At 42.5% G+C, this 24,811-nt stretch overlaps 1 protein-coding gene across 1 annotated transcript in view; it reads left to right on the top strand.

The window, feature by feature from the left end:
- Window positions 1-24,811, top strand: part of DCLK3 (doublecortin like kinase 3) — a 49,900-nt gene that overhangs the window by 5,753 nt on the left and 19,336 nt on the right. The window contains exon 2 of the mRNA XM_009239228.4: window positions 20,015-21,891. Within this exon, the coding sequence (XP_009237503.2) occupies window positions 20,015-21,891 (1,877 nt within the window). The remainder of the gene's footprint in view (window positions 1-20,014; window positions 21,892-24,811) is intronic.

Below are 24,811 nucleotides of genomic sequence, written 5' to 3' on the forward strand. Positions count from 1 at the left end.
ACACAGTTACAAGTCAAATGCATTTGGATTAACGTCATGAATTTAATGTTCTGGATGAAGTTATTTTTGCTAAAATGAAATCCCTATTTCTGGTTATAACAGCTGTTGTTCAGGTTCTTATGAATTTGATGTGCAGTGTGCCATGCCACAAGGTTTTATGATGGCTCAATTTTCTCATCAGTTTCCTTTCTATACACTAAACCTGATTTGTTATTTTCTCATTAGCCTGTGATAATTAAAATAATGTTTCTTGATGTCAACTGTCTCAGTCTGATTGTGCTGCTGTAGCAAAACACCTGAGCCTGGGTAATTTGTAAAGAACAGAGATTCATTCCCAACAGTTCTGGAGACTGGCAGGCCATGATTAGGGCACCTGCAAGCTTGATGTGTGGTGAAGGCTTATTCTCTGCTTGTTGCTACACACTCCAAAGTGGATGGACCTTGTGTCTTCACACAGTGGAAGGAACAGGAACCAACAAAGGGCCTAAGCTAGTTCTTCTCAGCCCTTTTGTCAGTCACTCATCTATTCTTTAAGGCAGAGCCCTCATGACTTAATCACTTCCCCAAAGCCCCCACCCTTCAATATCACCACAATGGGGACTAAGTTTTAACATATGAATTTTCCGGGATATTCAGACCATAGCATCAACTACAGTATAAATGCAAGTGTATATATGGTGAAATTATGTGGTAGCACTTAGTCATAACATGGCCATTCAGATGATCCAGAATATGTTTCTATTGATTCTTAAAAAAAGGTGATCATGAAAGTGAAAACAGAAAGTTAAACAAAACACAATTTTGAGAACTCGTGGACCCTTCTAAGATAGGTTTGAGGATCTTCTGGAATTTGAGAAACATCTGGAAAACTACTGGAGTGTTTAATGAAGGGGACATAGATGACCAACTTTATGGTTTAGATACATCACTTTTCCCAGGGTGTATGGGGTGGCTGAGGGGGAGAGAGGAAGGCTGTGACAGCAGAATCTGGGGTGGCTTGCAGGTAGCTGAGCTAAGATGTGATGAGGGCAGGTGCTCAGATGTAGTTAAGGGAATGGGAGAGAGGAAGCATGGATTTGAGAGACACGTAGGAGCTGGAATCCACAGGACTTTGAGGTTGACTGCGATGTGGGAGGGGATGGAAGGGAAGAGGAGTCAGGGATGACTCTTGGTCTTGGAGGTCGAGGGTGGTTGGTGGTACCACTGACCAGGATGAGGACCGCAGATGTCAGATGTCCACGGCAAGAATAGGAGAGCTCAAGACCAGAACTGTGTTCTGCCGTATTCACCATCCCATCTTTTCTCACTGATGTGACTTTTCCTGAACCAGTTTCTGAGAAACTGCTGCATCTTGCAGTGTCTATTTTTCTTCTATGGGACATTAATTAGTGCTCATTAAGATGATTTGAATGGCTTTATTAGCTTTTCTGTTGCACTTGCTGCTTCTGTCCTGTAGGAGCAGATTCTGGCAATATTGCCTGATTAAGCACACACTTTTTTTTTTTGTTTTCTGTATGTTCAAAGGAGGTGAAAAAAATTGAGAAAATTGTGGATGGTTCTGAGCTAGAAGCTGTCATACCATATAATGTGAGATTAGTTTTCTGCCTTCAGTTTTTATTTTAAGAGCACAAACGATCAACTTTCCACTCTGTGTTTTTGGATGGAGATACTGAAAATTCTCTGAGGAATGAGTAGAGGTTAAATGATCTCTAGGTAATTACATAAGAAGTAAAATGGAAACACTGCACTTTGGGGAAGTGGAGGGCAGAGAACACAAAGCCACACAAACAGACAAAAATTTCACAAATCGAAAATAAACCCCTGTGGTTTCTAGAGTGAAATCTCATGTTAATTAAAATTTTGGCATTAAATATTTTAAAATATAACTTGGTATTTACTTTTTGTATAAATAATTAACCTAATGCACCAACTGATGGAGGGAAGCAACATGAGCAGGCTGCCAGAAGTGGCTTTTACTTTCCTGTTCCCACTTGAGAAACTTCTGCTTCTCTCCTGGTCTCAGGCATTGTTTTCATAGCAGAGCCTCTGAGGCTCTCCAGGGAGATGTATAGCCTCCCCTGGAGGGCCTCTGAGTCTATCTGGAACTTGTGATAAAGGTTCTGTGAGCGAAGGCCTACCTGTCACCCCCAGACACCACATGCCACTTGAGGATGGCACCATGTTTTTTCATCCCAGAATCCCCCCAGACTAGCAGGGCATTTCCCCTAACAGCAGTTTCCATACCCACAAGCTAGTCCAAGGCACCCTACAGGAAGTATCTTTGGGTCTCAGGGTTGGTTGGAGGAGTACATTTCCTAGCAATAATAGCCATAACTTTTTGGGAATGTCTCTTCCAGGAATGGGTTAGACAAGGCTGGTTATTCATTTTAGTTCAGATGTTGTTTTGGTTTCAGAGGGCTACAACCAAAGTCCCCTGGAGCTTGGGTCTCTCCATTTGTGCCAGAGGCAGTGGTTCTTGCCAGATAACCCAAGTGCTCCCCTTCTTTAGCAGATGCTATCAGTCCCTGTCCATGGTCCCTGAGCACACATCTTTCCTGTTCTGGTGGTTCCCACTGCAAGCCACTGCAACACTGTTGGATGACTTTCTTCGGTTGCAGGGGCATGGTTGGCCCCCATCTGGTGCAGATACCCAGAAGTGCTGGGCAGCTAATCTCCTGGGAGCAGCCCTCAACCACCAATGGAAGGGAATGGATGGGTGAATATCACAGTTTCCTTGCTGCTCTGGAAGGATAACTCTGAGGCATGTTCTACTCGATCTCTCCAGAGGTTCCCAGCAGAACTGAGCCCAGGTTGGCCATAGCAGTAACCTACTCTTTCATGCCACTGTCCTACTTCACTTTTCCAGTCTCCTCTAGTCCTTTCTGAGATCACCTCCCAAATCAACCCATATCCTTGCCCCAGGCTGTGCTTTTGAGAGAGACCAACCCAAGAATCTTTTGGGGTGGTTGGGGTTATGTGACCAGCTCTGGCCACTGGACTGTAGGTGGAAGTGCCATGTGTCACTTCTCATTCCAGGCAGTTGAAAGCCAGGATACCACCATTGTCTTTCTCATCTGCTGCTGGGGCCACCTTGGAGGCCATGTGCTTTGAATGGAGGATCAGAGATGGAGAAAGCTGCTAGGTTTACACTGGGATTCATACAAGCAAGAGTCTTTTATTGTGGTAGCCCTAGAGCTTTTTGATATTTATCAGTTAGGGCACCTATCTATCTGATACACAGTGCCACACTGTCGTTTTTTGGGTGCCACCACTGATGTCAGCCCATCCTCCACTTCTCCATCCTACACTGGTCCATAAGAACTCTTGGGATCTGCTACCCATGACCTCCTTTAATGCTTCTCATTTCCAAACTCCCCTCCTCTTCAGTAGTTTGATTAATATTAAAGTAAAATTTATGTTTCTCTATGGTTTTTAATTCATCTGGAAGTTATTTTGTTATTATTTGTGAAATAAGAATCTAAATTCATTTTATTTCCAAATTATTAACCAGTTGTTCCAATATTGAATAAAAAACATTCTAACCTTCCTGGATAGTTTGTAATCACCTTTCATTATACATTAAATTCTCATATAAAGTAGTATCTATTTTGGAGCTATGGTTTTTTTTCTTAAATTCTTGTGCAAGTACCAGGACATTGTAATTGTAGCTCTGTAATATATTTTACTATCTTCATTACTCACTACTCATCTCCTTCCTGTCCTCCCTCAAAAATTGTATTAGTGCTTCAGTTGCACAAAACCTACAAATTACAAATGGGAAGAACTGATATGTCTATTAGGCTTTTACATTCTGGAATGGACAGTCATTTAAACGGCTTTTCTAATTCCTCTCACAGTTTTGTAGTTTTCCTTATGTTGCTCATACACATTTTTTGTTAGTTATTCTTAGCAATTTTCTATATGTTGACATATAAATGTATAAATTTTTTCATGTGTTTTTCAATTTATTGCAGTTATGTCAAAAGCTTGTATGTACATATAAGCTTCACTATACATATAGAAAGTTCATAGATAGTTAATATATGTAATTAATGATTTTTTTTGCCTTATAGCTGACTACTTTCTAATTATATTTGGAAGTAAAAACATATAAAAACTATTTCATGAGAGTCCATGTACTCTAATTGCCTTTCCAGGTGGCTCAGAACAAACACGTAGGTATGTCCTAGAATTGAAATAAGTTCATGGAGACAGGGAAAGATGGAGAGAAAAGATACATGAAGGAGTTGGCTATGTGGTAGCAATCATAGGTTTTCTCCATCACAGAACATGTGCAGAGTTACAGGAGCCATGAAAACAAATAGCTTGGGTTCGTTGTGGGTTTTCTCTTTGAGACATAATCTCTCACACATTTAAAACTTACCTATAAGTGTCTCTGACTGGTCCTAGACACTACTAACACTAAATCAAAGTCTTCTCCTAGATGATTGAAATTTGTCAGTAATAATGTGTTTACGTTTTTGGTCTGGATAAGAAAAGATGATGTCAGAGGATGCCACCTCTTCAGTAATGTTAAAGACAGGCCTGGCAGGTCAGACTGTTTAATGCAAAATAAAAGGTGACTACATCCCTAACAGGTTGTCTTACCTTGTGTTCAAGTTAAGAAAACCAAAATCAGTGGGCTTATTAATTTAAAAAGAAAAGAGAAACAGAAAGAAATGAAATACATTAGGTTGAAGCTCCTTTTTCTTGGAGTCAACTGATGTCCAAGAGTTGTAGATCTCCAAGTCATCTGATTTATAAGGAAGCTCCTAGTATTAGCATATAAGTTTGCTATAAGCATATAAGCCATGCGTTGGCTGCTGGGAAGTTTTAGTGCTTTTTCTTTAATGCCATTGATAATATTAACTTGGAATCCAAAGAATTGACCATTTTCTACAAAGACTGCATAACTGAAGATGTTTTACTGGTTTTGAAGATTATATTTTCCAAAGACGTTCTGTAACATGAATGAAAGACAGGAATACGTACTCATATTAAGAAGTGGGGAACAGGCTAGGCATCGTGACTCACATCTATAATCCCAGCAATTTGGGAGGCCGAGGCGGGAGAGGTCACTTGAGCCCAGGAGCTTGAGACCACCCTGGGCAACATCGTAAGACCCCATCTCTTTAACAACAACAATAACAAAAATTACCTCAGGTGGGAGAATCACTTGAGCCCAGGAGTTTGAGACCAGCCTGGGCAACATAGTGAGACCCTATCTCTATAACAACAACAATAACAACAAAAATTAGCTGAGTGTGGTGGCTCATGCCTGTAGTGTCAGCCACTTGGGAGGCAGAGATGGGAGAATTGCTTGAGCTAGAGAGTTTGAAGCTGCAGTGAGCCATGATGGCACCACTGTACTCCAGCTAGGCAGAAGACCCTATCTCAAAATAAATAAATAAATAAATAAATAAAATAAAATAAAGCATCTGAGAACCAACTGAAAGACCTCTGGAATTCCTATGTTCTCAGGAATGCTTGTTAGTTACTTGCTTTTTTCCAATTGCTTTCTCTGCATTACAAGGCAAAAATGGCAGAGGTTTCTTGGTTCTCTTTATGTTTCCTTTCTTGCTCTTTCTTCATCATGAGTACAAAGTGATGTCTTTATTAAGCTGTTTCCTTAGAAAGGAAAGTGGTGTTAGTGTTGAGGTGCAGAGGGCTAGGTAAGGAGACAGAGTGGGGTCTTTGTATTTTGCTCCCAACATGTTCACCTGGCCACAAACACGATGTGTGGGCTTTTAGATAGCCTTAAGTGAGCATGTTAACAATCAAAGAAAAAACATACATGTTGGATTTTTATTCTATTGGGAGGAGGGAGTGGGACTTTAAATATCTGCCCATCTCAGAGGGGAAAAAAAGGAAAGTTTTATATTTTCTATGCTGCCTTGAATAACTGTCAAAAAACTCTCAGCAGTTTCTGGCTAGCTAGCTGTCTCCATCTGGAGGTTGGCATTGTGTTTTTTTAACCTACAATTAACTACCATCCGCTAAAAATTCAGCCAGTAATAGTCATATCCTTTCATAGCTTCTTAAGAATTTTTTCTTAAATGTTCTTACAGTTCTTTTCCTGCCCTTGACAATATCAATTTTTAGTATAAGAGCTACAAAATTAGATACCAGGGACATCACTGATGATTACCATGAAGTATTTGTTCATTGGCTCACATATATTTATTGTCTGCTACATGCCATTGTGGTAGGCTCAATACTTTTAATTAATTTAAATTTAAATGGAAAATAGCCGTATATGTCTAGTGGTTATGGTATTAAACATTGCAGAGCTCTAGAGAGTTGGGGAAACAGGTTAAAGCATCAAGTAAATTGTCATATCAATGGTGATATGTGCTATGCAGAAAGAAACCAGATTGGTGAGGGAGGGGGATGGAGCAATTTGAGGGTCTTTCAGGTAAGGCCTCTTGGAGTAATGACACTAGATCCATCACAGACCTGAACAAAGGCAGGAAGGATGTTCATGAGGGAAATAGTTTCAAGACACTCCAGGCACCTCTGGGTAATTATTTGCCTTTTGTTTTTAATGAAACAGGAAAGAAGGAATGTCTTCTACTTATGAATTCTAAAAATTCCACAAAACCATCAGTGCTCATTCTTACTGTAAAATATAAAGACCTTTCATAATTTTGGGCAATGGTGAGGGTCTGGTTTCCCTAGAAGCAGAACCTGAGATGTGGATTCTTGTGCATGTAATTATTCCGGGACAGCTCTCAGGAGAAGGGAGTCAGGTGGGTGGGGAGTGCGGCCAAGCAAGGAAGTGGTCTCAGCTGGAGTCACATCTCAGCCCCAGCCATGAGAAGCTCTGGAACATGCATTGTACCATGGATTATCCCACCCTGGGGTAAAGGCTGGGTCTTTTGTACCCCTCCCCACACCCCTGTCCATCAGTCATTGATTATGGGCTGTCCTTGTGAAGGCAGAGTTGGATGTGTGACCTCCTGGGTAAAGTGGCTCCAGTCAGCCAAAGTAACTCTTGGGAGACTTGGGCAGCGATCGGCTGCCAACACGTGTAAGAGCTGGAGGAGAGGGGCAACCCTGGTAAAGGAATCTGGGTGGGTACCAATGGAATCCATGACAGTGTGCCAGCCCTATAGAATGTTGATGGCTGTGTAGCTTTAGATAAATTTGGGGGCAGAAATAGATGAAAAATCCTGAGTGCATGCTTGGATGATCACCCAGCACATTCTGATGACCCAACCAATAGTCTGTTTTCATTGAACACTACTGTGGATTTATTGGGTTCTTCCGTGCAACACCTGTTCATTGCCAGCCTACCACATACCTGGCACTAGGGCTCTGTGTTTAGAATCTTGCCACGCAAGGCCCATTTATTTAGTACACTCCATCCCAACAAATTATATATATTTGGCAAATGCCATGATATAACATCATAAGAAATCCCAAAGAAGCTTAACCACAACTCCTGCAGAAGCTAAAAGCTGCTAAGGTTTATCCTTATAAAGGCTCTGAAGGCAACAGTCTGTGTTGAAACATTTGTGTCTGATGCTTTCAAAAGGCTTAGATGCAGCAGTTGGGCTGTTAGAGGGAACTGTGTCAGTTTCTGCCCACTGAGGTTGGCTTCTCAGCAGAGAAGCAGTTCTGCTTTAGTGCCACCACTGTCAATCTGGTTTAATCTGAGTGCTGACCTTATGACAGGCAACCTTATGCCTGTCATCTCATTACAATCTTTACAGCTATCCTGGGAGGACGGGCTAGTGGGGGCCATGCAGGTTCCCACAGCAGTGAGGACTGCTTGGTGCTCCACCAGCAGAGATACGTTGTACTCAGGGTGGGTATTAGGGCCGCTGCTGAAGCTTTGTGTGTCCGATTGGATGCCTGACTTCATCAGGGTGTTGGTACCATGCCTTCTCTTCTTTTGAATTAGAGGAAAACCAAACCCAGTCTGAATTCCCAAAAAGAAGAAAAGTTTTCACTTTAATCTGCTTTACCCCAGCATCACTCTTCTTTGTTTGGAATCTTAATACACTTCGGGGAGTTTTTTTTTGTTTTGTTTTTTTGTTTTTTTGTTTTTTAAGATCATCCCGTCTACAGGGATATCAGGGAAAAGCTCATCTGTTTATTGCCAGCTGCAGGAACACTGTGTGACTTAATTTTGCCCAGTTGGATGTTGGCTGGCTTAACAACTAGGGCAGAACTAAGCTGAGGCTGCTTTGCTTCAGTGTTGATGCCTGTTGATGTGTCTGAGTGCTGCTCTGTTTTCTCTGGATGACCCCATGAGTTTAACATTCCATGTTATAAATGACACCTCTAAATCTGTCCATGTCATTGTTCAAAAACATTCATGATCTGCGGAAGGTCTGTTTCAGTTCTTACTAACTAGCTGTGTGGCCTTGGGCTAGTTGCTTACCTTCTCTGGCCTACAGTTATATCTTACAGTTGCAGAAACTGGGCTACTATCCTTGCAGTTCTAAAATGCAAAGATCTGCACCCACACAGCTTTTGCATCCCACACACATGTCCTCTTTAGATTGGATCTGTGGTGTTACTTTTGTTTACAAAAGATGCGTATTTCAACACAGGCAGTTTGTGAGAATTTTTACCAGCAAGTCTAATCATCGTATAAATGACCATGTCTTAACTATTTATAGAAAGTCCTTCCTCAGTCTGGTGGATGTAAACCTCCAATAAACAGCACAGTGGAGCTATTTAGCTTATTTGTTTCTTCTTGAGAAATAAATTGAAAAGAAATTAAGAAGGCCGGGTGTGGTGGCTCATGCCTGTAATCCCAGCTCTTTGGGAGGCCCAGGTGGGTGGATCACTTGAGGACAGGAGTTTGAGACCAGGCTGGCCAACACAGCAGAACCCTGTCTTGACTAAAAATACAAAAAATTAACTGGGTATGGTAGTACATGCCTGTAATCCTAGCTACTTGGGAGGTTGAGGCAGGAGAGTCGCTTGAACCCGGGAAGCAGAGGTTGCAGTGAGCCAAGATTACGCCACTGCACTTCAGCCTGAGTGACAGATCAAGACTCTGTCTCAAATAAGTAAATAAAAAGAAATAAAGAAGAATTAAATGTCAAAATAATTAAATTAAGAAGTAAAAGAAATTTATTTCTTCTTGAGAAACTTGGGTAATGTGTCTTTCATGGGATCCATCCATTTCATTTAAGTTGTCTCCTTTGCTGGCATAAAATTATTCTTACTATTCCCTTATTATTATTTTACATAAACAGCTCCAGTGTTTCGCAAGTGTATCATCTCTGCTGAATATGAATGAAGGCTATATATTTTAAAAAACATTTCTTTTCAAATTATTTTACTGGCTTGCCATTTAATTATGTGTTGGACATGGAGGTTGTCTTATCAAGAAGTCAAAATCATTTGAAAACCACTTTCTGAAGAATCTTCAGGCTGTTTGCCTCCTCGTTCCTGTAGATGAATGGATCATGGAAGTTTCCACCTCAGATCTCATTTATTAGACTGACCCCTCATGTGATAAACGAGGTGTGAGGGTCTTCAGATCTAGGCACTGACAGATGGTTCAAATATTCCAAGTATCCTTACACCTATCTAAGATCCATTCAAGCCAAAGCGTGAAGATGTAGAAATGAGATCGATCTGCTTCATCTCTAGAAAAAAGGAGATGGAGTATGCTTTTAGAATGATTTCTGCAACCTCACCAATAGGAATGGAATGTGGTGAGGGTCTGTCTAGCCTAGTGTGTTTTAAAGTATTGCATGACACAGGTCAGTGGACATTAGTGGGGCGGGGAGGGCCCCTAGGGTTTGATAACCAGGGAGGGAAAGGAAACTATGAAGTCTTGCAAGAATCCAGTCAGCTGAAGGGAAAGTAGCCCCAGAGTACTAGAAGGCTCCCCTTCCAAATGAGCACATCCGAAGAGCTGCCCTCTATATAGCACTGAGAAAAGCAAAACTCAGCCCCAATCAAGGTTACTATGAATCTCCTCACTGCAACAGACAATTGGGATTAGATATTCAGGCTGTAGGAAACAGCAGCCTGGCCTGGGAGGCATGCCCTCTTGGAATTTTACTGAGTGAGCGATGAAGCCCCAGGGATGTGATCATGGGTGAGTTGGGAGAGTTGGGAGGAAACATGAAACCCAGGGTGAGACTGAAAGAGAAGCTGTCTCCAGGGGGAGGTCCGGTCAAAGCCAACCAGCATCGGATGTCTCAGAGAAGGACAATGCAGGGGACAGGGTGGCAGCATCTGGAGAGGCTCCCCATGCATTGGCACAAAGAACTGCATGTGAAGAGAATCCTGTTGGAAAAGGAAAGAGGGCCAATCTGCTTCAGAATTTATGGAAGAAAAGAAAAGCCCAAAGAAACAATGTGACAAAATGACTGGAAAGCAGAAGGGTTCACCTGGAGGAAAAGTGGTCAGGTGGTTAGAGAGAAAGGTTATTGTTATGGTCGCTGGCAGGTCCGAGGCCTCATGAGCCCTGGGAGCAAATGAGGCCATGTTAATATTAATGCCTGGTGTGCCCTCCGCCAGTGTCCTCAGAGTCCCCAGGGCAGGATGTTATCTGTGCTCATGTACACCGTGGCTCCTGTTCTGAATCCTTCCTCCTGTTGCCTGCCCCTGCGGCCCTCCTGCTGTTGCTGTCTCCCCAAGGCCCCTCATCACCCTCCTCTGCTGAGCCTGCCCTGGGTCCTGGGGCCTGTTGTGGGGAAGGCAGGTGGCTGGTCCTCCTCTCACTCTGCTGTGCCTTGTCACCTGGGTCCCAGAGCTTCACACAGTCTTTGAAACACAGCTGCTTCAGCATTCTCACTCAACCCTGTGTTCCAACAACACTTAAACCAGCTGTTCTGGGATTGGGAGCACAGGGGCAGAGGCCATACTGTCCCCTCTTTCTCATTGCTCCCCAGGCCTGTTATCTCCTCCTTGGGGGCTGCGAATGCCTGTGCACAAAACACCTCCTTCCCCATTCACCCACACCCTTGTCTGCCTATTTGGCAACTTGTACAAATAAACAGATCCTGGAAAAATAAACCCACTGCTGAGCCGAATGTGATCCTGGGTCCCAGTTTGGGTTTAGTTGGGTCATGCTGCCGTACTTTAAGGGCTAATGAAATAGATACATACAAGTCCAAGGGCTTTATGATCCCCTCACCCCCACAGAGGGCTGCATATTTTGGTTTCACTAACCACTTTGGCAAAGCAAGAGATATTCTATGGCAGTGCATTTCAAGCAAACATGCATCACACCACCTGAGGGTCTTGTTAAAATGCAGAATCTGTTTTTGTAAATTGGGGGTGGGGCCTGAAATTCTGCATTTCTACAATGCTCCCAGGTGATACTGATGCTGCTGGTCCACTTTGGGTCATAAAGGGGATCAAAATATGCTACCCCCAAATATGACACTTAGTCACAAGAATTATTTTAAGCTGAAGGTATCTGAGGAACAGCAGATGCAAGAAAAGATCTCTATCCTCCCCCTATTTATGTAAAAGCAGACATAAATTTCCCTTTGTGAAGTTGTTCCTTTCACTTGCCTTGTAACAGGAAGGGCTGAACAACTGTTAATCACCAGAGAGGACTCTAGACTCATATCAGCTCAGAGATGGCTCTGAGAGGAATATGCATAACAAATCTTACTAAAATAATCTTTATCCTCCACTAGTTTCTTATATATATATATATATATATATATACATATATGTACATGTACATATATGTATATATACACCTTTTTTCCCCCATAGAAGCTCAAACCTTTTCCCTTTGTATTATTACTTCTACAAGTTTATCATTCTTTGTTAAAATGGTATATAAGTCTCTGAGTCTGACTACCTTTTTGGAATTTTCACTTCATTTCTGTGAGGCCCTTATATGCATATGAAAGAAACATTTTTCTCCTGTCAATCTGTCTTTTGTCAATTTATTTTGCAGGACCCCAATCATTTAACCTAAAGAGTAGAGGAAAAAAGGTTTTTCCCCTCTCTAACAGTGGGCAAATTCTAGATCATTTCCTTTGCCACTTCTATATACTGTACAGAAAATCTTTTGTCAAGGGAACCATGGCTGGACTTTGTGTTTCACTGCACTGATGCCATGTTTTTATAACATATCACAAATTACTTATTAACTTTATGAAAATAACTACTTATAGGCAACTTGCACTCCCAAAAGGATACTCTGGAATTTCACTATATATCCTTGGTGCTCAGAGTGCGTCCAGGCCCCAACAACATCAGCATCACCTGGGACCTGGTTAGAAATACAGACTGTCAGGCCCCACCCAGACTATCTGAATCAGGACCTGCACTTCAACAGGACTTACAAGTGCTTTGTGTGCACATGAACATTTGAGAAGCTCTGCTCTGTAGCACATAGTAAATTGGAAATGGGAGCTTCCAGTTTAACCACTGCAGCAGGAGCCTCTAAGGAGACATGTCAGTGACAGCAGGGAAAAATTCAGACCTTGTCTGTTAGTCCTCTTCGTTGTTATGGGGTGTCTGTAGGGTATAACCCAATGTCCTGGGATCTCTGGAAAGAGAGGAAAATGCTTTCTGGTTTGCATGAATCATGAGGGTTTTTCAGACGTAATAAAGCCAGCAGTGGAGGAAGTGTGAACTGTGATACAATGATGAGATGGGTGGCATATACTAGACAAGGGTGAGTAGGAAAACTGAGGGATGAGGGATGAGGATTATCGTGGGGGTCAGGGATAAGCTTTAAAAGTGAGAAAAGGAATGTCCACTTAAAAACACTCTTGTAAACAACTGATGCAGTACGTAAAACTCACGATAACTCCTAAGTTATCATGAGATGGGGCAGTCAATCCCATCTTTAAATTTGCGAGTAGCTTAGAAAAATTATCAGGCATCTGTTAGGTGGGTTAGAACAAGGCCTGGCAAATATCTCTCAGTCAGAGACCATACAGGGTTCTGAGCCAGTATGCTGGGAGGCACTAAGGGAAATTGTCATAGGTAAGTCAGCAGATAAAAGCCAACCCTGGACAGAGGCACTTCTGAGATAAGAGCAGGAAAAAGTCTCTTTAATTACTTTGTTTCTGATGTCTCAGTCAATGTCATGTTGGTAATAAAGAGGATAGGTAGTGAGGATGTTAATTAGAGATTGGAGTGTCATCAGTGATGACAGCCAATAAACTGCATGGCAGTTTCATTTTATTACCTCACTCTTATTAATTTCTACAGCTCTGATCAATATAGACATTGGCCAGGCTTCTGAGTTACGAAACAGTAGCATTTTTGAGGCTTAGTGAGAGAGGCTTCATTCCAATTTTTTTATTCGTTTACAAAACCTTCCTTGGGGTGTTGGCATAATCAAATGTAAGTTCACAAATGTTTCTCCTGCCTCATCTCTGCATATGAGCAAAATGAGTTTATTCCCAAACAGCCCCTGGAAAATGCCCAGGACAAATGATTACTCAGTGAAAAGTAAAATTATTTCAGCCAGTCTTTCTCTATCTTCCACAGAAGAATAGACATGAATACTCTTTCAGCACTGCATACTGAGGCCACAAGTGATTAATCTGGTGAAACCACAAAGAAATAAAAAGTTGATAAAAGGGAAAGTATTTTCAGGGGCACCTTTCTGCTAGGAGGAGGGTGTTAATAATGTGGTGTTAGATGTATTGACCTTTCTTTTTTAGTCATCTTTTTGTTGTATTGAATATTACCAGATAGTTTAAAACACCTAATTCATCTTGTTTAGTACACATAATTTGTAAATGTTTATAGAGAGAGTATGTATTACTTGAGTCCTATAGCAATTTTGATTATCTCTCATTATTTTTCTTGTGTTATTATAGCTTTCTAGGAACCAAGATGAAAATTCTGAAGTTAATGCTGACCACAGACATAGGTTTCTTTGCGTTTTAATTAGACACGTGAGTTATTTTAAAATGACTTGGAAAAGGTAAAATCTCTTTAATTGTGATTTAAAAAGACAATATAAAAGAGAAATCTTTAATTTTTTTCTTGATGCTAAACTTCATTAGCAGCTAATCTTATAACAGAGAAAAGTAATTATAAGTAATTAGACAGGAAACTGGGTTAATGTGACTTACAGTCACTCTGGTAGCCTTTCCAGCATAATAAGGTGGAGAGCTGATCATCGTGGCATCAGGTTATGTTACTTTATCTGAATTGTGGCAGCAGATAAGAGACCCACTTTCTGAGCATGAAACCTATTAGAGGCAATAACGGCATGCCACGCCGGTGCAGTTACTGAGTTTATTGGCTCACCCCAGAATCAGAGCATCCTAGGATCGATGAGCAGAAATTCCGTTTATCTCCCCAGCAGACCTGTTTGCTTAGGTTTGCTGGAGTGTTTCTTTTATTATCCCGTCCCTACTGGTTTTTTATTTCAATCACTATGTGAATGACAAGTCCATCCTGCTGAGTCACATTTAGCATCGTATTCTCTTTGGCCTTGAGATGTACATGTACTTGGAGGAAACTCAACGTTACAGGACTTATTTTCTTTACGAACATGTGAAAAATAAGCACAAGTTGAGTGCTCACTCTAGGCAGAGCAATGCACTGGACATCCTCAGCAATGAGTAAGACATTAATGCCATTTGGCAGGTGGTGAAACTGAGGTTCATAGGGATTAATTAACGTTCCCATGGTCACACAGCTAATAACAGCTTGGCAGAAGTCCTCTGACCCATGGTCAGTGTTCTTTGCGCTAAAATGAAGGTTTCTCAGCCTGAAGCAATGTACTGCTGTCCCCTACCTCTATGAGTTGTTCTTCAGAAATGCTACTTTGTCAAATTTCCTGTCGCAGATGGATGTTTGTGTTTATATTTTCTTTTCACCTCACTTATCTAATGTATTTAGGAGGTCTTTTGTGTGATGTTTACTGGTGCTGCAATTAGCAATGCTCAGTTATTTACAGTGAGAGCTGGAAGACTGAAGCTAGATATTTGTGTTTGATGTTACGGTTGGGAATTTGTTCCCCAAATCTTGTGTGCTTGCTCTCTGTACTGGGGCAGAGTTGGGGGGTTTGCATAAACCCTGGTCTCTGCTTTTGGAGAGCTTACAGTTCAGTTGAGAGGGAGAATGTTTACACCTACTAAGATGAAGTAACAATTAGCTGAGATGTGCAGCAGGCAAAACCATATGTTCCACATTCTGTGCTAGGTGTTGGTCTCAGGCATTCGTGCTAAATTTTGCTTTAGTGAATGAGCAGGTCTCCAGAGGAGGGAGCTATCACTGCGAACTTACGAGGACAGAGAAGTTTTGGGAGTAGAGATGGGTCTTAGGCTTTACAAGATGGTGAGGCTTGGATTGGTGGGGGAGTGGAGGTGGAGTGGGTTGGAATTGTGAAGGGCCTTATGTGTCAAGCAGAGGAATTTGGGTTTGGAACTCAAGGAGGCTAATAAGGAGCTACTGTGGTTATTGAGCAGATGGATGGCTTATCAAAAGCAGTGCTTGCTCTTCTGTATATGTGGGGTTAGATTGGCATTGAGGAGAGACCCTATAAACATTTGTATTTTGGTGTAATGAAGTAGAAGCAGCACTTTTGTCAAGTCCAGGCCAATTTATGTTGCTGTAGCAAGTTAACAGAAAAATAAGGTGTTAATAAGAAAAAATAAGGTGTTAATAAGAACATATTTTCCCTGTGTTACTTCCTGGGACGTGGTTGGCTTGGTGGCTGAAGACAGAATTAGCATGTTTAATTTTTACTATCTATGGCTTCATAAACAATTTACTGTTGATATAGGGACAGAATATGGATTATTATCCTAGATTATACAGGTTGAGTGAGTCTCCCTTATCCAAAATGCTTGGGACCAAAAGTGGTTTTTTATTATTTTGTTTTATTATTTTTTTTATTTCAAGGAGTTTTTTTGTTTTTCCTTTTTTTTTGATTTTGGGATATTTGCATTATACTTACCAGTTGAGCATCCCAGATCTGAAAATCTGAAGTCCGAAATGCTCCAATGATCATTTCCTTTGGTAGGAATGTCAGTGCTCAAAAAGTTTGCAGGCTTTGGAGCATTTTAGATTTTGTATTTTTGGTTTTGGGATACTCAACCGGTATGAGGGTGAGCCACATGAAATTTGTTTTTTTATGGTTCAAAATTGGTAGAACTACCAGCAATTTCATATGGTTCAATTTTACTGATTTTGTAAGTAAAGGTGTTGCTGGAGCTGAGTGGACTTGGGCAGGCCTGTGGCTTTCTAGTAAGGTTGATTGGGGTAGGTTCTGGACAGTGGTGCTTAGTGGGAGACTGAAAGTACTCTGTGTGCAGTTGTCCTGGGGCATGAGCACATTCCTGGAGACTGAGCCCCAGGCCTAAAGGATATGCTGTGCTCTCCTTAATGTTGGCTCTCCTTGCCCATGGACCAGGCATTGATAGTCTTCTTATTTTTTTTCTCTTACCTGTAAAGAAGAAAATTTTGCTCTAGACTACTTTCAAAGAGGAAAGAGGTATTGTGGAAGAGAAGATAAAAATCGGTGCATCCCAAGGTTGCATTTTCCTGGTGCTTCCCAGTAGCTTGAAGCAGTCATAGCTAGAAGAAGTGCAATTTCAGTAGGACCCAGTTATGCTGAGGAGGTGGAGACTGAATTGTCACTTTTGCTGCAGACCAAGGAGCTTTTGAATAAGCTTGTGAATGCCCAGGCAGTGGAATGAGCATGTCTGATGTTGGTGTCGTGGAGGCTGAGCTGTTCTCTCTTTACATCCTTTTACACCATGTCCTGGGATGGAGGCTGTTCTTATGGAGCCTATTCTTTGTTCAGGGATGGGATGTTCCCAGATTGTTCTCCTAACCACTAGGGATCAGGGCAAGTTTTGAGGTAGAGTCTGCTGAAATTGGCTGAGCACAGAAATCCCAGAGAGCACATCTCCTCTTCTCCCTAGCAAGCTCTGGGTACCATTGTGCCAAGTCATCCATTACCACACTCAGACTCTACAGTTCCAATGTTTGGGAACTTGAGGCCACCGGTCCTATTGTAATTTGAGTCTCTTTGTCACTCTGTGTCAACACTCAATACATAAAGCCCATTACTGTCAGTCCTGTTTCATGAGCACTGCTTTATGCCTCCCTGACATCCCATCTTGGACCTTTTAGGAGGGTTCAGGGGCTTTCCTGAACCTCCTTCTATGCTAAATGTTCAAACATCCTTAAGGTATTCACTGAATATTCTTTTGTCCTATTGGTTCTCCCCTGAGGATCCCTCTCCTATTTCTTCCCTGTAATGGATAATTCTTCCTTTCCAGGGACTATAGATTTTGAAGGTAGAGCTCAGAATTTAGCTCCCCAGGTCTGCTTCAGAGCTATTATTTTTCTTCCCTCCTATAACACCTTTCCTTAGCTGAGGCTTATATCATCCAGTGATATGATATACACCCTTGCTTTGCCACTGTCATATAGTGGCTGACCATTCATTTCTCCATGTTACCAGTGTCTTCCTCTCCACATTGAGTCTTACCTTCATCTGTGCTGACCTCAGTGGCCGTGTGGACAACTGGTCCAGCCCTATGTCATGGTTCCTTTGCTATGTACTGGGTGGCCTCCACCTCATCAGGTGTTGAAAACCCAACTCAAATCTTGTCTTCCTAGCACTCTTGGTTGCTCATTCTCCTGGTACTTCCATTGGATTTCATTACATCCTCTTTATGCCTCTAGGTTTTCCTGGTAGGTCTGCCCTCTTGTGACCACAGCCAGCAAGTTGATCCTTTGGGCCTGCCTATCCTTTTCCCACATCTGCTTGGAAAAGCCTCAGTCCAGGATATAGGCTAAAATCTCTTTCTCTGTCCCTATACTGAGTCTTCTGAGAAAATAATCAGGACTTCATTTACTTAGTCTGACAGTATGTATCAAGGATCCAACTGTGTGTGAAGCACATAAGAAAAACCAACAAGAACACCAGCCCTTTTGTGCACATGCGTTTGACAGTCACCTTCCTTGACACCCTTCCTCAGTTCCCCAATGCAGGAAATACAAACTAATATTCCTTCTGTAGCTCTCTTTCTTTCTCTCAACATCAGCTATCTCAGATAAAAACGGAGGCAGATTAATTAAAGAGGCTGTGAGAAGAAAGGGGATAACAGATGTCCATATATAGTTTAACTGTAAATGTGATTGTTAAGCTCATAAATTTGTGGTGTGTGGGAAGATCAGTATCAGCCACTACCTTGTCATCTCATCTGACACCTGCATCTAGATGGAAATCATCTCAGAACAGATTGTACATTATAATTAAAAAACAAAAAACATTCTGTGTAGATTTGCTGGGCCAAAATCCCATCCTGGCACAACTGGAGTTTATGCTACAGTTGATTCAAATACACGTATAAATGATTATTTTAAATTTCTTTTTAAAGGAAGCATAAACAGCAGATTCTTCCATGTAAAATATGACATATGGGTCCTGTAGGGTAACTTTAATAATTGTCATCCCACCCTTGTGGCTTAACTGAGTTATACTTTTCTATTCTTTTTCAATTTCTCTTCCTGACCTGGATAGAAGTTGAGGAAATTAAACCACTCCTGCCTCACCTGTTTTACTCTGGCTGGGTATAGTCAATCAGGAAATACAAAAGTCTTGTTTTATTCATGTACATTCTCATTATTTAAGATCTGAACCTTGGTTTCTTTACATTTTTTTAATAAGAAGAGGGAAAACCATCTGGACAAGGAAGTTTTTACACCTAGATTGAAACCTTCTTCAATTTTCCTATACTAACTCTAATGCAAGTGGATCTCAGTCAGAGCTTTAAGAAATACCTACCGTATCATGTTGGTCCATGAGTTCTTGTGATGCCAGATGAAGCTGTGCACAGTAGACTTCTACCTTATTGATACTAATAAAGTGAAATTATAATATAAAATAGATATTAAGATCATAAGGACGGTGTTAATAACTAGCAACTATTGTGTTCTTACTATGTGTCAGACACTCTCTTAGGTAAGTTGTAATTTGATCATTTATTCTTCACAAAAACCCTGGGAGGGAGGTGTAGCATTCTTACTTTATAAATGAAAAAAAAAATGAAATGCAAATAATTTGTCCAGGTTCACACAAGTAGTCCATGGCCATGCCAGGATTTAAATCCAGATCTGTCTCAAACCCTGTGACCATAACCTCTTCGCATACTGCTCCACCTTGAGCGAGTTCAAAGTCAAGCTGAAAAAAATGTTCTTGGCAAAGAGATGGGTAAGATTGGGTTTTTCAAAGTTCTGGAATGTTCCTGCCTCTTGTTGGCGTTTCATGGGCAGCAAATCTGGCCCTTCAAAGTTCTAGAATGTTCCTGCCTCTTGTTGGTGTTTCATGGGCAGCAAAACTGGCCCTTTTTATCTCAGTTGTAGATCCTTGAAGGTCAGTTCACTTTGGGGTAGCTGGAGTTGTGTTTACAGAGTCAGGCCTCACTGTGAGAGGGCTCCTGTATTAGTCCCTTTTCATGCTGCTGATAAAGACATACCTGAGACTGGGCAATTTACAGAGAAAGGTTTTCTTGGACTTACAGTTGGTTCCACATGGCTGGGGAAGCCTCACAATCATGGCGGAAGGCAAGGAAGGGCAAGTCCCATCTTACATGGATGGCAGCAGGCAAAGAGAGAATGAGGAAGATGCAAAAGCAGAAACCCCTGATGTAACCATCAGATCTCATGAGATTTATTCACTACCATGAGAACAGTATGGGGGAACTGCCCCCAAGATTCAATTATCTCCCACTAGGTTTCTCCTACAATATGTGGGAATTACAGCAGTACAATTCAAGATGAGATTTGGGTGGGGACACAGAGCCAAACTGTATCAGCTCCCGAGGTGTGGCCCATCCTCGGGGCCCCTATGAGGCCTACAGGAATCACTGCAAGCCCAATGCTTACTCTGTTCTGCACTGTTGGTGTAGAGGAGACTGGGAATTAGACCTAAGTATAAAGGCTCTGTCATTTCTAACAGACTCTCAGGAACCACACTTATAAACTGTAATACTAGAATCAGTCATCTTTAGTAAAGTTTTGGTGAAGGCTGAGGGCTCTCTGAACCCATCTTAACTAATATTCCGTTGTCCTTTTCTTGTTGCAGGACAGCAAGGCCTATGTGACCATTCTCTAAAATATTTAAGCTCGAGAGTCACAGAGCGGAAGCTGCAAGGCTCCTGGCTGCCTGCCAGCCGAGGGAATCTGGAGAAACCATTTCTGGGGCCGCGTGGCCCCGTCTTGCCCTTGTTCTGCCCTCGGAATGGCCTTCACTCAGCACATCCTGAGAACAGCCCTCTGAAGCCCAGGGTCGTGACCGTGGTGAAGCTGGGTGGGCAGCGCCCCCGAAAGATCACCCTGCTCCTCAACAGGCGATCAGTGCAGACGTTCGAGCAGCTCTTAGCCGACATCTCAGAAGCCTTGGGCTCTCCCAGATGGAAGAATGACCGTGTGAGGAAACTGTTTAACCTCAAGGGCAGGGAAATCAGGAGCATCTCTGATTTCTTCAGGGAAGGGGATGCTTTCATAGCTATGGGCAAAGAACCACTGACACTGAAGAGCATTCAGGTGGCTGTAGAAGAACTGTACCCCAACAAAGCCCGGGCCCTGACACTGGCCCAGCACAGCCGTGCCCCTTCTCCAAGGCTGAGGAGCAGGCTGTTTAGCAAGGCTCTGAAAGGAGACCACCACTGTGGGGAGACTGAGACTCCCAAGAGCTGCAGCGAAGTTGCAGGATGCAAGGCAGCCATGAGGCACCAGGGGAAGATCCCCGAGGAGCTTTCACTAGATGACAGAGCGAGGACCCAGAAGAAGTGGGGGAGGGGGAAATGGGAGCCGGAACCCAGTAGCAAGCCGCCCAGGGAAGCCACTCTAGAAGAGAGGCACGCAAGGGGAGAGAAGCACCTTGGGGTGGAGATTGAAAAAACCTCGGGTGAAATTATCAGATGTGAGAAGTGCAAGAGAGAGAGGGAGCTCCAGCAGAGCCTGGAGCGTGAGAGGCTTTCTCTGGGGACCAGTGAGCTGGATATGGGGAAGGGCCCAATGTATGACGTGGAGAAGCTGGTGAGGACCAGAAGCTGCAGGAGGTCTCCCGAGGCAAATCCTGCAAGTGGGGAGGAAGGGTGGAAGGGTGACAGCCAGAGGAGCAGCCCCAGGAATCCCACTCAAGAGCTGAGGAGACCCAGCAAGAGCACGGACAAGAAAGAGGACAGAGGCCCAGAGGATCAAGAAAGCCATGCTCAGGGAGCAGCCAAGGCCAAGAAGGACCTTGTGGAAGTTCTTCCTGTCACAGAGGAGGGGCTGAGGGAGGTGAAGAAGGACACCAGACCCATGAGCAGGAGCAAACATGGTGGCTGGCTCCTGAGAGAGCACCAGGCGGGCTTTGAGAAGCTCCGCAGGACCCGAGGAGAAGAGAAGGAGGCAGAGAAGGAGAAAAAGCCATGTATGTCTGGAGGCAGAAGGACGACTCTCAGAGATGACCAACCTGCAAAGCTAGAAAAGGAGCCCAAGACGAGGCCAGAAGAGAACAAGCCAGAGCGGCCCAGCGGTCGGAAGCTGCGGCCCATGGGCATCATTGCCGCCAATGTGGAAAAGCATTATGAGACTGGCCGGGTCATTGGGGACGGGAACTTTGCTGTTGTGAAGGAGTGCAGACACCGCGAGACCAGGCAGGCCTATGCGATGAAGATCATTGACAAGTCCAGACTCAAGGGCAAGGAGGACATGGTGGACAGTGAGATCTTGATCATCCAGAGCCTCTCTCACCCCAACATCGTGAAATTGCATGAAGTCTACGAAACAGACATGGAAATCTACCTGATCCTGGAGTACGTGCAGGGAGGAGACCTTTTTGATGCCATCATAGAAAGTGTGAAGTTCCCGGAGCCCGATGCTGCCCTCATGATCATGGACTTATGCAAGGCCCTCGTCCACATGCACGACAAGAGCATTGTCCACCGGGACCTCAAGCCGGAAAACCTTTTGGTAAGCCTTGACTTTTGATGATATGGGAGAGGGTGTTTTTAGAATATGGGATAAAATCGATATTAATTGTTTTATACTCTGTCACCTTTACACACTAGAATTTTACTTTTATGTTATTATAACATACTTGTTCCAGTATTTAAAACTATGGTTATAGGTCATAGGTTGCTGAGATAAATTAGTTTTGATTAACTTACGGAAAAAGAAACCTTCCAATTTAAATAAAATGGAAAATGTCTCTTCACCTCTGGGAGAAAAATGTTTTTGTCTTGATAGTGACCACGTGGACTTAATTTCTTGGCACTTAGGTACTGGGATGCCTACTGATGGCAGCTTCCCCTCGAGGCTTTGTGTGCATCATCCACCCTCCCACTGAGATGCCACTTTGGTCTTTTTGAAGATAACGCTTTGCTAAGCAGCTCAAAAGGTGAAAAGGTGCAGCACTGTAAGGATCTGTGTAAGGAGTGCCGATGAGGCTGGCTCTGGAGTCAGATAACTTGGGTTTGAATCCTGGCTTTCTTAGTTGCTTGCTCTTAGATAAGTCCTTCATCTTGCTGGACCTTAGTTTCATCATTTTGTAAAAGAGAGACGGTAATAGTGCCTATTTTGGAAGGTTGCCTGCAGTTTGAGTATGGGAAAAAGAAAAGCAGCCCCTGACAGCTGGGAGCTGGCCTGACACTCTTATCTCAGCTATGCCATTCTCCTGTTGAGCATAAGCAATTTCACAGATCACAACATCAGATAAGGCCACTCTGACCATAATGGATCAAGACAAAAGCAAAACCCCTTTATACTGATGTCCAAATGCAGATAAAAATAAGAATATTGTCCAAACCACAAATAAGGTCACATGTCCCCTTTGTGGCTGCTGTGAGTGACTGACTGTGTTGCTTCATCCTTCCTACCTTCATGTAAGAATTATTAAGATACCTGATTACAGAATTACCCCCACGTGCTGACACTATCCAGCCCAGAGCAAAACCCTGCTTTCATGAATCCTCCCCCAAAATTATCTAACACAGCCCACATATTATCATGAGTCCTTTAAACATTCTCTTGCTTTGATTCCCAGATCCCAACAGTACGTGTTCTCCCTTATTGCAATGAGTCGGTAAACTTAGTGTGTTTGAGTACAAGTGTGTGCCAGGAGGTCTTTGTCAGGATGACACTGTCACCCTCTGGCACGTTCACCCACTTTCTTCTTTATAGCCCCAATCACCACTTGATAGAGTCTATATTTGCCTTTCTGTCTCCCTCCTCTTATTGGAGAGAAAGTTCCATGACAGCATGGACTTTGTTTCATTCAGATTGTGCTCCCAAACCTAGAACAGTTCTGTCACTTGGTCAACATTTAATACACATCAGTTGTATGAATGCCTAAAGGCCATACCATGCTGCCTGGGAAACAGCAAGAACTCCATCAGTGGCAGAGACTATCACTATTATTACATTAAAAACAACCCTGATATCAAGGTGAGTATCATGAGTAAGCATTCGAAGTCACATCATTGCAGATAAAGCAATAGTGAATGAACACAGTGATTTTGATGGGCCATATTTTGGCGGGAAGCTGGGAAGGTGGGGGAAAGAATTTACGCTGTTTTCTTTAATTTCCATGGCCGTAGCCTCAGCCTGGAGACACCATCCCAGTTGCATTCGCCTGTCTGTAAACTGCTCTCACAAGCAGGTGAAACACTGAGTGAGTCAAGCTAATTATCCGGTGAAATGAGGTCTACGTTGACCACTAGGTCGAGCAACCTTGTTTTTGTGTTTTTGTCCTAACTCATAGAATTCCAGAAGCAGTTTGACTGGTTGGATGAGTGGTCTGAATTACCATCAAATAACTCTCTTTGAACAATTTCATTTTTTGCATTAGCTGGATGTCTTTTTCCTTTCTTTACTCGCTTTTTGATTCTTCCTGTCTTTAGGTTCTGAGCCCAGATGTCTTCCATGTGCAATGTACTGTACACTCTTTATTATGGACACTTTGGAATTGCGACAGAGCAGTGTTCTTTAACAACTCTCTGCTTCTTTCACCAAATTGTCTAAGCAGGAGAGATCCCTTTGGAGGCCTGAGGAGGTCTCACAAGCTGAACATTTCAGTCATGTGCCTACTATAGCATTATAACAGTTATACAAGTTCTCAGCTATGTGGAATGAGATGATTTTCTTTTAGAGACAGTTAGCTTAGTTTGCATTTTCTAACAAGATCCTGGAACCGGTCAGTTGAGTCGACCCATCTCTTGGGAAATAGAAGCTCTCATTTGTGTGAAGGGTTTTATCAGCTATTTTTGAGATGGAGAAAGTCAGCACTGTTATAGATCACGTGGAGGGTGGTTTGAGGAAGTAGGAAAACAGCAAGGAATATGTTTAATATGGACAAGCTACTTGCCTCTGGGTAGTTCTTCATGGTTTAAATGTCAGTACATGCATGTTTTAGTGCTCTGGGGCAATGGAATTGTGTGTGTGTGTGAGAGAGAGAGAGACAGAGAGAGAAAGAGAGAGAGAGAAGGCAAACTACAGAGTGGTTATAATTTTTTCAGTCTAAATGCATGAGCTTTTGTTTATTGGAATTGATCGTAATTGATATGTAGACCCTTTCTTTTTTCTGATTTTGAAGAAAGCCCATATATATATATATATATATATTTCAAATAAAAAAACTTTTTTTGTGGTGGTATGGCTTCTTCAGAAACTGTAGAAAGCTACATATTTGAGCCATCTTATGTGGAATAGGTTAATATATTTGTTTTCCTGTGGATAATTTGTCAGCTTGCATTTATCAAAATGGACAGGTCTGGCACATTTATAAAACATGCTTATCCTTTTTCTGGGTGAGTAAAGTTTAACATATTGTTATGTCAGAAGTCTAAATGCTATCTGATGTCAGCGCTTTTTGGTTTTTCAGACAGAGGTAGAG

Source organism: Pongo abelii, chromosome 2, assembly GCF_028885655.2.
Source record: "Pongo abelii isolate AG06213 chromosome 2, NHGRI_mPonAbe1-v2.0_pri, whole genome shotgun sequence".
Lineage (NCBI taxonomy): Eukaryota > Metazoa > Chordata > Mammalia > Primates > Hominidae > Pongo > Pongo abelii.